The sequence below is a fragment of the Lissotriton vulgaris genome, chromosome 7 (assembly GCF_964263255.1).
Source record: "Lissotriton vulgaris chromosome 7, aLisVul1.2, whole genome shotgun sequence".
Taxonomy (NCBI): Eukaryota; Metazoa; Chordata; class Amphibia; order Caudata; family Salamandridae; genus Lissotriton; species Lissotriton vulgaris.
This window is the reverse complement of record NC_141695.1, coordinates 285,478,608-285,496,292: the sequence shown is the minus strand read 5'-3', so window position 1 is coordinate 285,496,292 and position 17,685 is coordinate 285,478,608. Positions and strand designations below refer to the sequence as shown.

Here is a 17,685-nt window from a genome sequence, read left to right as displayed (position 1 = left end):
CCTCACCCGCCCTTGCAAGGCTATTTCTTTGCCCGCTTGCCAGACCCACTGGGGTGTCCCTCAGCCCCCTCTGAATGCCCAGCAGCATCAGCGGAGCGCCTGGTGCTCCTACGTGGCTCAGACGCAGCGCTGGCCGGGCTGCTGCGGCTGCTGCTGTCCCCAGCATCACCCAGGTCCAGGGCAGGATTGGAGGCCGTGTTCGAAATAATCATGGCCTCCATAGCAGTGGTGATCCGGGCCATCCCCCTTGTGAGCTCTGCTGTATGCTGACTCAGGCTAGATTCCATGTTCGCGCTGCGATGGCACAGTTGTGCCGTCGCCGCAGCAAGGCGGCTCATGGCGCGGTTCAGCACCCGGGCATCCCGCCTGCGCACCAGCTCATGCTCCTCCTGTCTGCTAGATGATTGGGTTATGGCAGTGGTTAGCCTGCCTAACCCTGCTGCCACCTCCTTGTTCGATTCCACGAAGGCCTGAAATCCCTTGACCATTTCTCCCATCTGCAGGTTGTGCTGCAGGAGCTGGCGTTGGCAGGCCATCGTGGATCTTGCCTGTTGCCTCTGAATCTTCACCATCTGTCCCTCGAGGCCCAGGAATACACTGCCCTCCCGTGCTGGTGCAGCAGTGGTGGTGATGGTACGGCGCCGGGCACTGCTGCTTCCAGCCTGCTGAGTGGGCTGGGGTGCCACTGGTGGGGGTGTGGTGCTGGCCGGTCCCTGAGCCCCTGCTCCCAGGACAGGTTGTACTGGTGGCAAGGCCATGGTTGTGGCAGGAGCTGGTGTAGGCGGAATGGTGTCCCTTGTAGGGGAGTTCTCTGGGGAGAACTGCAAGGGGGGTGTGCTGGCCATTTGTGGGGAGTGCAGTGCATCGAAGTCTATCACCAGGTCTCCCTCCATACCTAGCCCTAGGGTGTTTCCGTCCTCCTCCTCCTCCTGGCCAGCCTGGCTGGTGCTCGGCCCTGCGAGTGCAGTGTCAGACGGTGCTGCTCCCTCTGATGTCAATGTTGTTCCGCCTGATGGTGCCCCTAGGTACAAAGAAGCATTTGTAAACTGAGTGCAGATGTATTACAGTCAGTACAATTAAAGCATTCCACATGTCCTTGCATCTCCTTACACTGTGTCACACTGTTTCCTGTCTTGTGATTCTGCACTGCCATATTTAGCTAACTTCTGCTGACTACATGTACCATGATGCTTGTCTCTTGTATGTTGGTGACAGTACTGTGCTGGGGTTTGCCTATGCATTGTGTCTAATGGGGAGGTGTCTGGTAGGGTGTGTCATGATGCGCATGCTTCTTACCTGTAGCTGTAGCTCTCGCAGAGCTGTCCAGGGTCCCAATTCCACTGACACTCTCCCTCTCAATGGTGCTGGAGACCAGTTCCTCCAGCTCGGTGAGGGGTGGCGCCGGGTTCCTGCCTCCTCCAGTGCCTCCAGCCTGCCTCTGTATCTCAGCCATCTTCCTTTTTGTGAGGCTGCGGATGTCGTAGAATCTCTTCTTGAGTTCTTCTACGGACCTGGGGGTGACACCCGCAGCATTCACCTTTTGGGCGATTTCGGCCCAGATCCTCCTCTTGGTGCTGTCTGGCACATTGAGGGACAGCTTTCCAAACAGCTGGCGGTGCACCCTCACCACCTCCTCGACCAGCACCTGAAGCTCGGTGGTGGTGAACTTCGGCTTCCTCTTCTGGGAGGACTTCTGGCTTTCGCACTGCTCTGCCATGTTCTTCAGTACAGTTGACAGCCTCCTACTCCCACTGCTGCTAACTGTGAGTGTTGAGCTCAGGCTGGCTCTCCAGAAACTTCTTAATTAGCTGCACCTGCCAGGGTTGCCACTCCCTGTTTGGGTGGGGGAGGGGGAGCCACCTCATTGGCTGAATCGGCTTTTACCGAATCGGATATTACCGAATCGGTAAAATCCGATTCGGTATTATCCGATTCGGTAAAAGCCGATTCGGTTTCTTCAATGCATTCCTATGGGCTTTTTCGCCATGGGTGTGTTTTCATGGCTACGAATCTATGATTGCCAAATCGGATTTTACCGAATCGGCTTTTACCGAATCGGTGTTCGCCGAATCAGGACTATCCGATTCGGTGTTAGCCGAATCGGTAATTTCCGATTCGTTGTTAGCCGATTCGGTACTTCCCGATTCGGTCCGTGCCGAATCGGAACGTACCGATTCTCATTACCGATGCCGACCGAATCGGTATTCATTCGCTTTTTTTTCCCTACATCTCGTTTTCCGATTTCAGAATACCGATTCGGCCCGCCTCGGTATTTTGAATTCGGAAAATCGCGTTTACCTACATCGGGCCCTATGTGTATCCATTTTGAAGAGGAACAAATGTAATTCAGTGTTAATGTACTTTAGATAATTATATGCATAAACTACCTATTAATTTCCCCTCTTTCAGTACGTATAACATGTTGATGATGTAGACCAGATAAATATACAGGCAATCAAAAGAGAGCAATCAGGCAATATGACTTAGCAAAGTATACCTGGATAGGATAGGAAAATGTAGAAAGCACTAACCTCTGTCTTGGTAAAAATAACAAATAAAAAAAGTGCCCCATAATAAGATAACAAAAATAGATGGAATTATCAAAAAATACATCTCTATCAAAGAAAGGAAATCAGGTGATGGAACAAAAAGGTGCAGGGTGAAAGGTAAGGATGAGTTCCTTAACTTCAGGAACTAACCTAGGGACAGATTAGGATGGCAGGTGGAAGTATTGGAAACAGGATTGCCTGACAGGCTGTCAGTGGTCCCAAGAGAGGCATTACGATGCAACCACCACCACGGCGGTCGCAATGCCTATCCTTTGCATTGTGGCTGGTTCTGCTGGCTGCAGCACACACCGCAATGCAAAAAGAGGACACCTGACAAATTCCTGCTCTATGTGGCAGGCACCATTTGGTGCCTGCCACATGGTGCAGGGATATTTACAGGGGCACCATAGGTGCCCCCCAAAAAGAAGGGAAAGAAAAGTACCTTTCTGCCCGCCTTTTCATTGCGGGTTACCCGCTATGAAAAGGCAGACGGAAAGGGACATCATAATCCCTACCGTGGTGCCTGGTAGGCACTGCCACTGTTGTTGGGGTATGATTCCCCTCCAATGCACTGGAGGGATCAAGGAGCCTGTCGGATCGGTGGCGGTTTGTCTTTCAGACCACCAACTATAGTGACGGTATGGTAATATGGCGGGTAGATAACATGGTCACGATGGCTGTGGGACTGCCACCGACTGTCAGTAGCGGTCCCCCTTCATCCTAATCGGCCCCTAAGTCCTTGCTTTATGTTTTTTCACTGACAAATATACAGGAAAACAAGGTCTCCTACTCTTCTGGAACAAACCAATCAGATTTGTATATCTCCATTCATATTATAACAAAACAACTAGCGTTACTGCATTATCAATGATTCATTAAATTATTGTTTCTTTCTGTTTTCTTTTGCAGGTTCAGGCTGTAGTGAGAGGTGTGTAAATAGAAACAGAATGCCTCAGTAAGGCTTTACAGCCAAGAGCGGGAGCTGAGGAAGAAGCAAGAGCGGGAGCCGGTGAAGAAACGGGAAGCAGGAGCTAGCGTTGTGCAGACCCAATGAACAACCGCAAGATGTGCAAGATCGTGACTCGGACGCAGGTCAGTGAACGAATGAGGGCGGAATACACGTGTGTCAGCTTGAACGCGGAGCACTCTTCCTCCAGTACTTGCAAGTTTTATTCTGCTAAAGGCTCCGCCTGACTGCCCAAGCAAATGGTAGCGGAGCAGTCCCAACAGTACACCCCACCCCAAGGTACCCCCAGCAGGTTTGGGTTTTCCCAGATACCATTCATGAAGCAAGAGTAAGAAACGAGGGGAATGGACATGAGCCGCAGGTTCCCACGTTCTATCCTCCGGTTCATTACCCTTCCAATTAATCAAATATTGTAACCTACGCATCACCCTCCTGGAGTCAACAATGGTCTCTATCTCATACTCAGAACCATCATAAACCAGTACAGGAGGGGGGTTGCACAGGTAATCTACTTCCTAGGACCCCCGGTTTTAATAAAGAAATATGAAAAGCCGGGTGAATTCTCAACGTTGCAGGAGGGTCCAGTTTCATGGCTACAGGATTAACCACCTTCAGAAACTTATAAGGACCAAATAAATGGGATTTAAATTTGTGTGTTCCATATACTGCAATGTTCTGACTAGATAACCACACCCTGTCCCCTACTGCCTAATCAGCGGTAGGACAACAATGGAGATCTGTTTTTCCCTTATACACCACCTTGGCATTGTCCAAATTATTTTGGGTTTCATGTGTTTCCTGTAAATGATCAATAAACACCCTAGCAGCAGGAAAAGGATTAGAGACAGGGGGAGGTAGTAACCCAAAACAAGGATGGAATCCATAAATATAGTAAAAGCATTGCATTGTTAAAAGCAAATTCAGCTGCCCATAAAACAAAAGTCCCAGTCAGAGGAAGAATGCACTACCTGGCATTGTAAGTACTGTTCCAGGCATTGATTTACTCTTCCTGTCTGACCATCAGTTTGTGGATGATGATTTGAGGAAAAGCATATATCAGTCTTTAACAGCTTGCCCAACCCTTTCTGTCTGACCGTCACTTTGTGGATGATGACCGGAGGACAAGTGCACATCAGTCTTTAACAGCTTGCCCAACTCTTACCAGAAATTAGAAACAAACTGAGGATCCAAATCTGAAATTATAATAGATGGGAGACCATGCAATCTCACAATTTGATGCAAGAATACTGTAGCCAGGTACTCAGATGAGGTCACTGCTTTCAAGGGATTGAAGTGCAACATTTTAGTTCTCATGCGCACTACCTCTAAAATAACCATAAGCCCTTGGATAGTTTATGGTAGTTCTACAATAAAATGCTTGGAAGTAGAGTGCCATGGACTGGGGGGAGAGGGGGCGTTGGCATAGGTGTTAATAGACCAGCTGGTGATTGATGTGAGCTTTTACTTTGGGCACATGTGTGACATCGTTGTTTGCACTGTTTTGTATCTGAAGCCATATTGGGCCTCCAAAAGATTTCTTAAGCAAGTCTAATGACTTTTCTGTAACCTGATGTCCTGATAACATATGTGTGTGACTCCATTCTACAGCCTGAAGTTGTAAATGTTTTGTAGGAATCACTAACACTCCTTATATGTACAGCAGATTCTGATTCCTTATAACATTGTGCTTTTGTGCTAGATCTTCAATTTCTTGACAGTTTTGTGCTTGCGAAACCTCAGTAATTAAATTCTCCTCTGAACAGAAGGCTCCCAAAATCTGTTCCTTAGCTATAATGAGAGGCTGATCAGCAGAGAAGTCATTTTCATCATAACCAAATCGAGACAAGGCGTCTGCCTTTCCATGTTTTTTCCCTGCTTGAAATTGGATAACAAAATCAAATTTTCTGAAGTATTGAGTCCAGCATAGTTGTCTCAGAGAAAGAGCTCTGGCAGAATTCAGAAACAGTAAGTTTCCTTGATCTGTGAGGACAGTGACTGTGTGAACGGGTCCTAACAAATACTGCCTCCGTTCTTAAAAGGTCTGCTTAACCGCAAGGAATTCTCTATCTCCCACAGAGTAGTTTTGTTCTGTGGGGGTCTATTTATGAGAGTAAAAAGCAACAGGGTGCAAATAACCTGTTTCTCTAGTTCCTTGGGACAAGACAACCTAACTGTTACCTGGGAAGCGTCTGCCTCAACTGTTAGAGGTTAGGATGCATCAGGGTTCCTCAGAATGGGAGCTGTGACAAATGCTTCTTTCAGTTTTGTAAATGCTTCTTCTGCCTCAGACGTCCAACCAAAGGTAAACCCCTTTTTTAGCAGCTAAGCAAAGGGAAATTCCAGGGTTAAAAATGATCAATATAACACCCAAAAAATATTGGCAAACTCAAAAAACTCTGTATATCTTTCATTGATTGGAGCGACTGCCAGTTAGTTATTGCAGAAATCTTTTGGGGAGCCATGCTCACCCTGTCCTGGGGCAATACAAATCTCAAAAAGGTAACTTTTGCTATGCTAAACTCAGATTTATCTTTTTGGCAGAGTTGGTTTTCCCTCAGTCGATTCAAAACTGCCCATTCGTGTTCAATACGTTCTATTTTGGACGAGGAGTATACTAGAATGTCATCTATATAGGTGATGTTCAACATATCTCTTAATACCTCTTATATGAAGAATTAAAAGGCTGCAGGGGCATTGCACAGACCAAATGGCATCACCAGATATTCACATAGTCCAAATTTAGGGGTCGATTATGATTGCGGTGAATTCGCCTCCTCCGGGCCGGCGGAAGCCACCGCTGGCCCGGAGGAGGCGGATTCACCGCTGCGTTGTGACAAATTACCCCCCGCCAGATTAGGATGGCCGGGGGGTCATCTGCAGACGTGGAGACCCTCCGCCGCTTTTCCACCACGAGACCGCGGCGGAAAAGCTCTCATATGGTGGCGGTGTCTATCAGACACCACCAGCCATATTAGGATTTGCATTTTCATATGCCTTTCCGCGGCGGCAATGCCGCCACGAAAAGGCATACGGTCATTTCTTTGGGGGCCCGTTGTGGGCCCCCAGGGAAGAGGGGGGGGTGGGAGTGCACATGGGGGGTACCTATGGTACCTCCCTGCATTGGCATGCACGAAGCAGCAGGCACCGCGCGGTGCCTGCCGCTTTGTGCATGCAAATGCACTGCTTGCATTTTTAACATTGCGGCGGGTGCTGCTTCAAGCAGCACCCGTCGCAATGTTAAACATACAAGATGTGACAGACAGGGTGGCGGTCACATCCTAATTTGCACGGAGGGACCGCCGCTGCCCCTGCGGATGGTCCTCCTCTGGGGTGGTGGACGGAGGCAGGTCCGTCCACCATCCTAATAGGGCCCTTAGTACGGAAAGCTGTTTCCCACTCATCTCCTTCTTGTACCCTCACCAAATGATAGGCCCCTCCCAAATCAAATTTGGTAAATACTTTGGCTTTCTTGACTTGATCAAGCAAAGATTGAATTAAGGGTAAAAGATACTGATTCTTTATTATTATATCATTGAGGATCTGTAATCTATACAACAACTGAGACCCCCTCTCTTTTGGTATAAAAAAAGTGGAGAAGAAGCAGATGAACAAGAAGGTTGAAAGAACGCAATATGAAGCAATTTGTCTAGATATTCCCTGAGATAAATGTTTTCTTTTTCTGTTAAAGCATAGGTTCTACTACAGGGTATTTGAGCTCCTGTGATCAAATCAATACAATAGTCATAGCACCGATATGGGGAAAGAGTAAACACTTTGTTTTTATCAAAAATGTCTGCCAAATCTTGATACTGAATGGCACTTCAGGTATTACATTTTCTGTGGTTACTGCTATATGTTTTGGAGGTATCCTTCCTGGGAAGCAATGTGACTTACAAAATTCAGAATGAAAAGACAAGGAATGTTTTTTCCAGTCTATGTCCGATTTGTGCTGCATTAACTAGGGTATGCCTAAAATCGCTTGGAACTGGGGTTATTGAATGAGGTCAAACTGTACAGCTTCCTTATGTTGTTCTTGAATAAGAAAACTCACTTGATCAGTAGCATGAGTAATGGGACAAGATTTTAGATTACTCCGTCAATGGTCTTGACCTCATCTATTATCTGCTTGGCTACTAACCGGTTTTCTATGTGTTCAGCCCAATGAATGTCCATAAAATTACCAGTGGCACCAGAATTATTCAAGATCTGAACTTCAATGGACTGATCCTCCCACAGTATGAATGCTTTTATGACAAAACAGTGATAAGAGGGAAACGTGGAAGTTAGGAGATGATTATACCTGATCTACCTGGAGCATGTGTCTCCTTAGACCTCGTGAGGTTCCGTGACGACTTGAACCCGTGTTTTCAACATTGTCGGAAATACATAATTTTGGTATCAGCGAACCGCAAATGATCCATTTAGCATATCCTGGTGTTTTCGCTATGCTACGAGCAAGAGTACTCCTGTTACAAACACATTTCCAATCTACCCATGGCATCCATCTTAGATCATGGCAGCCATTTTGTATTTCTTGCCCTCACATACGCAATGACCTCTGATTACTACATTTCGATTAAGGAGACGTAGGCTTAGCCGGCGATTCACCTCTCTAGTGACATGTGCACCTTAGAACAGAACACGCTGTAGCTGCAAGACTCGACAAAGGCAGCCTCCTCTGCCCGAGGCCAGTCCTGCTATACTGGTTCTTGTGTTCGTAGGCCTGATCATGATTAGGCGGCCGAAACTGGTAGCCTTGCCCATTTACGACCCTCAAACATCTCTTATCCCGCTTTCCTATCTTCTGCACCTGGCTCTGCTCCTTTCCTTCTGGGCCTTTATTAGGGGGAGGTAACGAAATTTACGATGAGGCGGTCCGGCTCTTGAATGAAATGTTGACATGGAATTGTGATGGAATAGTGGGAACACCTCTTCGTAATGTTTGACATCAAATGTTATCGACGATTCTTGTGCAACGCCAAATATTTATTGTTTAGGACACAAAGGTTTGGGAATGTACTAGCATTGTGAAGAATTCACCTGAAGGTTAATATTTTGTATATAAGGAGCAACCCTACTTGTACAAATCGAACAGGCTCCTAGACACTGCCCGTGTGTAGTTTCTGTGACTTCTGTGTCCCTGCAGTAATAAACCTTTGGTCTTTGACGCCACCATCGAGAAGCCCGTGTTTCTGTTTATTTGTGCACCGAGGCAGGTAGAACTCCGGGGTCTTCGGGTGTTATCCCTGACACCTCTGGACGGAACCAAAAAGTCCAGAACTCCAATTGGCGCCCAACGTGGGGCGACGTCATTCGGTACCGGTCCAAAAGCCTGAAGAGTTCGAGAAGCTTCGTGTGAAGATTCCTGAGGGAGGCGCCCCACTTCATCGATCCCGGCATATCGCAAAAGTGGCCCGACGTTCTCTTCCACGAGGGTTCCCGTTCAAGACGGCTGCAGTGGTCCGTTGCCTTGACCGTCGCCCTGTCTTGGACCCGAGGTGCAGTCCTTAGTACGGCGAAACGTGACGGGTTTCTCCTTGGTGACGTCTTCAGTGCCTCAGTTAAGTATTTAGTGGTTGCTAGTTGGTTACTTCGTAAGGGTTTTTAAAATCCTTTTTGATTCTTGGTTTGGTTTGGTTTCGTAAGATTATCACTGGTTGTTCTGGTAACGATAATCTATTGGTTCAGTTTTGGGTATCGATACATTAGTTTGTTTTTGGTAGGCCTAAGTTCTTGGTTCGAGTGCACATTTCTGTTTGTGTTTTGTTCGTTCTGTGTTCCGGATTGCAAAATGGTAAGTCGGAAAAATTGTATGTTGTCGTGTTTTGGTTGCAACAGTGATTCCCGGTTGGAGGACTCATGTCTGGTTCCTCCGATTGGGACTCCTCTATATGATCTTTATTGTAAGTTTGGTGTGGGTCCTATATCTTATAATGAGGTGTGGGTCCGTTACACTGAAAAAGACGGTGTCCTTAGTTGGCCACTGTATGGTAGTTTTGAACCCGAAATCCTTGACAATTTAGAAGCGAAATTGTTTAAGAAGAAAGCCCGGCCGGCAATGTTTGATTCTTTCCGTTACTGGCGAAAAGAATCTAAACAAAGAGAGATTAAAAGGTTAAAGAAAGAGCAGAAAGAGCAAGAGTTGACTTTAGAACAGGCGGCTAAGCAGCTGCAAATCAACGAGTCTGAGAAGGCCATAGATGTGGCCATTAGAGAGCGTAATTTGGCGATCGACAAGTGCTATCCTGCCTTGCCATCGAGTACAACTAAGATAGTAGAGGACCCCGAAAACGAACCGCTGTTGTCTTACTTGTTACGGTCACCCCCACCGTATGCACAGGGTGCTACGGCCCCGCCTGTACCGAATGTTCAATTGCCGGTTGCTGGACAACCTGGTATTCCTGCTCCTGCCCCTCAGAATCAAGCCCCTGTACTTCCTGGGGTTAATGTGAATGTTCCTTCGGCACCCCCTCTTCCTGGGTTGCCGACTTCTTTGCCTATACCTGTATCACTTACACCTACTGTTTCACAAGCTACCTTATCTGATACTCCTACTGTTCCTGGTCTATCTGTTCCAACTGCTACTGTGTTTTCTACATCTGCTAGTATTATGACTCCGCTTTCTGTTCGACGAAGAATCACTGACTCTGTTTCTAATATTCTGTCTCCTTTCTATAAATCTCTAATTAAGACCCCTACTTCTGACTCTGTACAGAGACGTAGTCAGCTCCCAAGTACTGAGGAACGGGGAATCTTAGATTCCACGGCTCTCAGATGGATTTCAAAGAGTAGGAGATACAGTACTAGAGATGTATTGGATACATTTATGCAGTGGAATGAACCAACGCAACGATATGCGTTTGACGAGATGTGCTCTCTTTTACGTGAGGAACTAGAAGAAGATGACTCTGAATCGAATTTAGAAGACTTAATTAAGGTTCAGAAAGAGTTTGCTGCAGGTATGATAGTAGGTCAAAATATTAAAGAAGCAATGGAACTGATTTTAAGTTATAGGAATGATCCATCTCTTCGTTCACCGAGGGACTTAGAGAAGAGTAGTACGAAGCAGAATCGCCAAAATCCAATATGAGAGGTTCCTCCAATTTGGCGTGAAGCTGTGCAAGCTGACTTAGCGAATAATGTTGTTGCCTCTCCGGCGCAATTCCAGAGAGTGTGGATACACATTCCGTGGAAGCGAGCCGAAGTGTTAGCAGTGAAACAGGCCTTGCCAGATCCGCGTAAGAATCCTGCTGGATACTATAAGGAGTTAGCGCAGACAGTTGAGGCTTGTGTTATGAATCTAGCGGACATTGACATGTTATTTGGGAATGTAGTTCCGCAACCAATTTGGGCTAAGATTCGTAAAGAGAATCATCCAGTTGCCCTAGGTGGTGATTGGGCAGCTATCATAGTGGCGGATGGTCAGCAAATAGGTGGTTCCAAACCCGAACCTCTAATTGCTAATCTCCCAGGTAGGATAATTGATTTAATGAAGACTCTGATGCCAGCATTGCGCGTTAACTGGGACAAGTTGTCCGCATGCAGGCAGAAGAAAGACGAAAGTGTCTCCGACTTTTTCACGAGGTTCGAAGAGACTTTTGTAGATCACAGTGGTCAGGATATGAGCACAGAAGGAGGTCAGAGATTGTTTGTCGATAAATTTGTACACAATTTGCTACCAGAGCTCTGTAATAAATTGAAAGATTCCGAGAGTGCGTGGGCTGTCTCTACAACTGCGCAAATACTTGCAACTGCACAGTATTATGAAAATAGGGATAAAGAGGAGAAAGAGAAATCAGATAAGAAAACGAAAGATTTAAAGACTAAAGTTCTTTTGCAACAGGCATATCCTCCTCGCATGAATCAGACCAATACACAGCAAGGATCGTATCAAAGGACAGATTATGGCTCTCAGAGACCGCAATACCAGTGGAATCAATGTGCGTACTGTAAGAAAGAGGGTCATTATAAGAATGAATGTCCAGTCTTAGCGCAGAATAATGCTGCAGCAGCTCAGAGAGGTCGTGGTGGTTTCGTGCAAAATTCTAGAGGTCGAGGACGAGGTGCTATGCCTCCGCAAACGAATGATCGCCCTTCTAATCACTTTGATCAGCGTAATGGACAGCCTGCTCAACAGAATAGGTCGCAACCGTATCATGTTGAAGACTATTGTGAAAACGTTGAGGGATTTCAACAAAATGAGTACTAGGACAGCCATGGACAGAGAGAGGGAGTAGTATCAGTTCCAGTGGATCAGAGTGAGCCTTATGTCGCAGTAGCAACATCAGGTGTAGTCGAACCGTTTCTGTTGGATAATGGTGCCGCAAAAAGTTCTATCATTCATGCGAAACTCCCTGGCGCACCTTTGTCCGGCTTAACAAATGTTTCTGTAGGTTTTTCAGGCGCCCCTGTTTACAATCCCGTATCTGGTCCTTTGTCTATTTCTGTTGGACCGTGTCAATTGAAAGCACCCCTGATTTTGACGACAGGTTGTAATGAAAATCTGCTTGGTTTAGACTTGTTAAAACGCCTATATGCGACATTGTACTGTTCTCCGGAAGGAGTACAGCTTACATTGGGCAAAAGAATCACCTCTCTGATGTACTTGTCAATGGATGCACTCCCACCAGAGCTGCGTTCACTCCCTGATACTCTTTGGGCGACTGGTCCTAACGATGTAGGCCTTTTGGAAATACCATCATATGTAGTCACTTTGAAAGCAAATGTTAAATTTCCACGAATTCCTCAATACAAGATTTCTAGTGAAGGTGAACGTGCACTTTTACTGATTGTGCAAGATTTGATTAAGAAAGGTGTGGTTGAAGAAACTAGAGGAAATGTCTGTAACAGTCCTGTATTACCGATTTTGAAACGTACTGATCCTTCAAAGCCTCCAGTTTATAGGTTTGTTATAGATCTCAGAGAGGTTAATAAGATTGTGATTCCACAGTTCCCTGTGGTTCCAGACATAACTGCATTGTTAACGTTGATTCCTGCTACAGCCACATGGTTTTCAGTTATCGACTTAAAGAATGCCTTTTTCAGCATTCCGATAGCCGAAGAAAGCAGAGATATTTTCGGCTTCTCTTTAGGAGGTCGAAGCTTCAGGTTTAAACGTGCTCCACAAGGCTATTGTGAGAGTCCGTCCATTTACAGTCAGGCATTAAAAAGTCAGTTAGATTCCTTTGTACTTCCTCCTGGTTCTGCCTTAGTGCAGTATGTAGACGACCTTCTAGTGGCTGCCGATGACAAGGAAACTTGCAAAGCAGCTACAATTTCGTTATTGCATCATTTGTCTAATTTGAATCATAAGGTGTCACCTTCGAAAATGCAATACTGCTGCCAAGAAGTGACCTACCTAGGTCATCTCTTGTCAAAGGAGGGAAGGAAGTTGACCCCAGAGAGAATAAAAAGCAATTACGCAGATGAGTGTTCCTCGCACACAGAGAGAAGTACGTGCCTTTTTAGGTATTACCTCGTACTGTAGGCAGTGGATCCCAAATTTTTCTCTTTTAGCAAAACCATTGGTAGCTTTGACTGGGAAAGGTGTTCCGAGTCCGGTGCCATGGTCTGCTGAAAGTCAGGAGAGTTTTTCTGAGCTACGGAATGCACTATGTTCAGCTCCTGTATTGGGTACACCCGATTACAGTAAGCCATTCACGCTCTATGTTCACGAGAGAGAAGGTTGCGCGTTGAGTGTTCTGACACAGAGATTTGGTGATAAACAACGCCCTTGTGCGTATTTTTCATCAACATTAGATCCGGTAGCTAGAGCGTTGCCTAGTTGTTTGAGAGCTACAGCGGCAGCTGCGGCTTCCATTCGACAATCTGCTGGTTTGGTGATGAACAACATGTTAGTGGTCATGGTTCCTCATGCTGTGGATACACTCATGAATCGAACTAAAACGCAACACCTTACCAGTGCTAGATTATCTGGCTACGAGCTGACATTGCTAGCTAGTCACATTCAGATCAAAAGATGCAATGTATTGAATCCAGCAACATTGTTACCGACTAATCAAGAGTCGAGTGATTCCGAGCCCCATGATTGTTGTTTCAGAACCGAGGAGGAGACAAAAGGACGAATTGATTTAAAAGACACTCCATTGTCAGATCCGGATGGCACGTTGTATGTTGATGGGTTGTGTTTTAAATTGGAGAATGGTGATGTGAGTGCTGCTTATGCAGTAACGACTTTGAGGACGATTGTGGAGACTGCAAGAGTGAGTCAGAATTCTGCCCAAGCTGCAGAGTTAATCGCTCTAACAAGAGCGTGTGTTTTAGCAAAGGGAAAGAGAGTGAATGTGTTCACAGATAGTCAGTACGCATTCGGCGTGGCCCATAATTTTGGCCGTTTGTGGAAAGAAAGAGGTTTCATTACGTCCCATGGGACTAAGATTCAACATGGTCAGCTAGTTAACGACTTGTTGGAATCTCTAACCTTGCCGACTGAAGTTGCGATTGTAAAATGCAGTGCTCATAAAGCAATCACGGATGATGTTGGTCGTGGGAATGCTTTTGCCGATGAGACCGCTAAACAGACAGCTAGAAATATGATGAGTAGAATGTATGTTGCAACATCTGCAAGATGGATTTCCGAGTCTGGAATGTGTGAGGACACAGTGGAAAGTGTGAAGGAAATTCAGAAAGGAGCGACTGAGGAGGAAAAGCTTGCATGGAAAGAGAGTACGGGTAAATTGGACTCGAGTGGATGTTGGATTGATTTGTCGGAACAACAGCGTTGGATGTTGCCTGATGCGTACGTGCTTGCAGTGGTGACGATGGCACATGGAACAGCACACATTAGTTCTAAAGGGATTTGTAAGATGTTAGCTCCAGTCTGGAAGAATGATGGGATTAGTAAGTGTGCAGAGAGAGTGGTGAAAAATTGCATGGTATGCCTGATGCATAATCCTGGCAAGGGAGTCCCAACACCTGCTGGTCACTTCGCTCCTCCTTCCTGCCCCTTTGAAGTGATTCAGTTAGACTTCATTCACATGGATCGTTGCAATAACCTAAAATACGTCCTGGTGGTAGTCTGTGCTTTCTCCAGATGGATCGAAGCATATCCACTAAAGGACAATACTGCCTTATCAACTGCGAAAATTCTTCTCAAAGAATATTTCCCTAGGTACGGAATGCCACGGATTGTATGGTCAGATAACGGAAGTGAGTTTGTAGGGAAAGTTATGCAGAGTGTGTGTGCCGGTTTAGGAATTAGGCAAAAGTTTCACAGTGCAAACCATCCCCAGTCTGCTGGTTTGGTTGAGGGTTACAATGGCACCCTCAAACTAAAACTCGCTAAAATACAGGCATCCACGGGTTTATCCTGGCCAGACGCACTACCCTTGGCTTTGTTATCAACGAGAGCGACTGTACATTCTAGAGTAGGGCTTAGTCCCTACGAGATAGTTTTCGGTCGTCCCGCTAACGTTTGGGGAGTGCCTAGGCCAAAAGAGTTTTGTTCTCTGGAATATCCAATGTTGATTGATTACCTTTACGACTTGACTGCTAAATTGAGTCTTATTCACCAACAGGTTTTCGATGCATTGCCAAAGCCTCCGGAGAGTCCAGGTCATCAGTTGAAACCAGGTGACCACGTTGTGGTGCGCAACTTTGCGAGGACGAAGAACCTTCAGCCGAGATTTATCGGCCCCTATCAAGTGCTGCTAGCAACGAGAACTGCTGTTCGTGTGGCCGGACGCAAACACTGAATACATACGACGCACGTCAGACGTGTGCCCCTGCCACTTCCTTATGACAACTGGGTGAAGAAGGGAGTTGGTGCCTCTGAGTTTGAACGGACACCCAGGTTTATCCCTTTCAGCGATGCCAAATTGATAACTGACACATCGAACTCTGACTCTCCTCCTGAAACTACTCCTTTGAATTCTGAACATTTGTCCTCTGCATCAGAAGAAACTTTGCCATCTGCGAACTTGAACATTGCAACCTCTGCTGATAATACACTGTTTCCAGATCAAACGGCTCCTGCAAAACTAAGATACAACTTACGATCTCGTAATATGGACAAATAAAGCAGGAAACTGCCTATTGTGATATTTGAATTTTGAACTTTTGCCTCCAGCCAGGAAGTTTGCTATTGTTTTATTGTTTTTTTTTTTTTAAATTGCCTTGCCGTCTGGGTAGCCGTAGGGTCGTGGCTGTGTGCCTAGTTGAATCTGCGGGGGTCAGACACAAGGTCGATCTTTCTGTTAGTTCTGGGAACTCCCAGGGCTGATAGAGGCATTTTCATCTACGTACACATCATCAGTGGTCGCGAGCGGATTGTAGAAGATGGAGCTTCCTGCGCTGCAACGAGAAAATGTGATCTATGTTCGCAGAAACAGACTTTACAGAATTCTCCACAGCAAATGTTTTCTGATGCAATGTGCTATTACATTTTTAATTGTTTTGATAACGTTGGTGGGTGGAATCGTCTTTGGTGTGAATTTGATTTTTATGCCAGTAACTACAGTACCTCCCCTTGATCCTGCTACTTCTACTGTTTCTTCTATGCACTCTTTTCACTCGTTTCCTGAACATGAGCAAGCTCAACGCTCAGAATTCATCAATAACACTTTCGTACAGCTCTTGCACCAACACCAACTGGTAGTTAACACTACAGACTGCTGGGTGTGGGACTTGATACCCCACACTATGGATAAAGGCATTCCCTATCTGGTGTTGCCTTTCAGCTATAATGGATCATTTCAGGCCCTTCAGACGATTTTTGCTTATGCCCTTGAAACCTATCCTCCGCGTCCACCACATTCCACTAAATATAACTCTGCCAACAAAGCGTTAGTCCAGGGAATTATTGACATGATCAAGGATGTCAATAATACTCCATCTTACCCTAGAGATGAATTACGAGTATATTTGAGTTGGAATTCTTCAGAGTATCGCCTTAGTTTGGGAGAAAGCAAGCGTAAAAGCTCCACTCCAATCTGGGTCGTACCTCACCGAGGTCAGGTCTGTTTGCAAGGTAATGGGAGAAATCCGAGAGCTCAGCTAGGGAGGAGTGAGTGCGTTGAGACTTATGTGTTTCCGTCTAACTCTTCCCCTGCCTTCCTTACTGCTAGGGGTACCTACTTCATCTGTCAAGACAGAGCGTATACATGGTTGCCTGCCGACTTTGCAGGTTCGTGTTATATTGCTCGATTGTTGCCTCCAACGTACACTGCTTCTTCAGACTATCACAAGACCAGAGTAGCAAGAGGTGTTTTCAGCAAGGAAGACACCGCTGGTCAGGAAGCTGGAGACTTCTTCAAAGGTTTCCTTCCGTTCTGGGGGCCTATGGCCAATAGTAGAAACGTACGTCAGCTAACACGGGTAGTTGAATCTACTATTACCGAAACTGCTGGTGCCCTTGGCAATTTGACAGCTGAGCTTCAGGCGGATAGACTCATGACGTTGCAGAACCGTATGGTTCTAGACGTGATACTTGCAGATCGAGGTGGGGTATGCAGAATGATCCAATCGAGCTGCTGTGTCTTTATTCCCAATAATGCTTCAACAGTCTATGAGGCGATCTCTAAGCTACACAAGATTTCCGACTCTATACACGTAGACAAGGGAAACTGGTCCTTCATGGAGTGGTTGTGGACTCTGATATCAGCGTGGGGATGGAAGGTTCTGATGGTCATTGGTGTCATCTTAGTATTCCTGTTCTCGTGTTGCCTGATTATCCAGTGTGGTCCAGCTCTGTGTAGTCTATGTGCTGCAACCTGTTTTAGAAAACCACCTGCGTTTGGAGAAAAGGCGCGAGAAAGGATGATGATACAACAACATGTCACTGACCTGATGAGCATAGAATTAGATTCTGACATAGACTGAGTAATTGCCTATGTAAGGGCAAAAGGAGGGTCTGAGGTTCCGTGACGATTTGAACCCGTGTTTTCAACATTGTCGGAAATACATAATTTTGGTATCAGCGAACCGCAAATGATCCATTTAGCATATCCTGGTGTTTTTGCTATGCTACGAGCAAGAGTACTCCTGTTACAAACACATTTCCAATCTACCCATGGCATCCATCTTAGATCATGGCAGCCATTTTGTATTTCTTGCCCTCACATACGCAATGACCTCTGATTACTACATTTCGATTAAGGAGACGTAGGCTTAGCCGGCGATTCACCTCTCTAGTGACACGTGCACCTTAGA

At 46.0% G+C, this 17,685-nt stretch overlaps 1 protein-coding gene across 1 annotated transcript in view; it reads left to right on the top strand.

The window, feature by feature from the left end:
* The first annotated feature begins 2,376 nt into the window (after window positions 1-2,376).
* The window catches only part of LOC147701401 (uncharacterized), a 37,854-nt gene continuing 22,545 nt past the window's right edge, over window positions 2,377-17,685 (top strand). Inside the window, exon 1 of the mRNA XM_086928647.1 lies at window positions 2,377-3,641. Coding sequence (XP_086784773.1) covers window positions 3,600-3,641 — 42 coding nt within the window. The 5' untranslated portion in view covers window positions 2,377-3,599. The remainder of the gene's footprint in view (window positions 3,642-17,685) is intronic.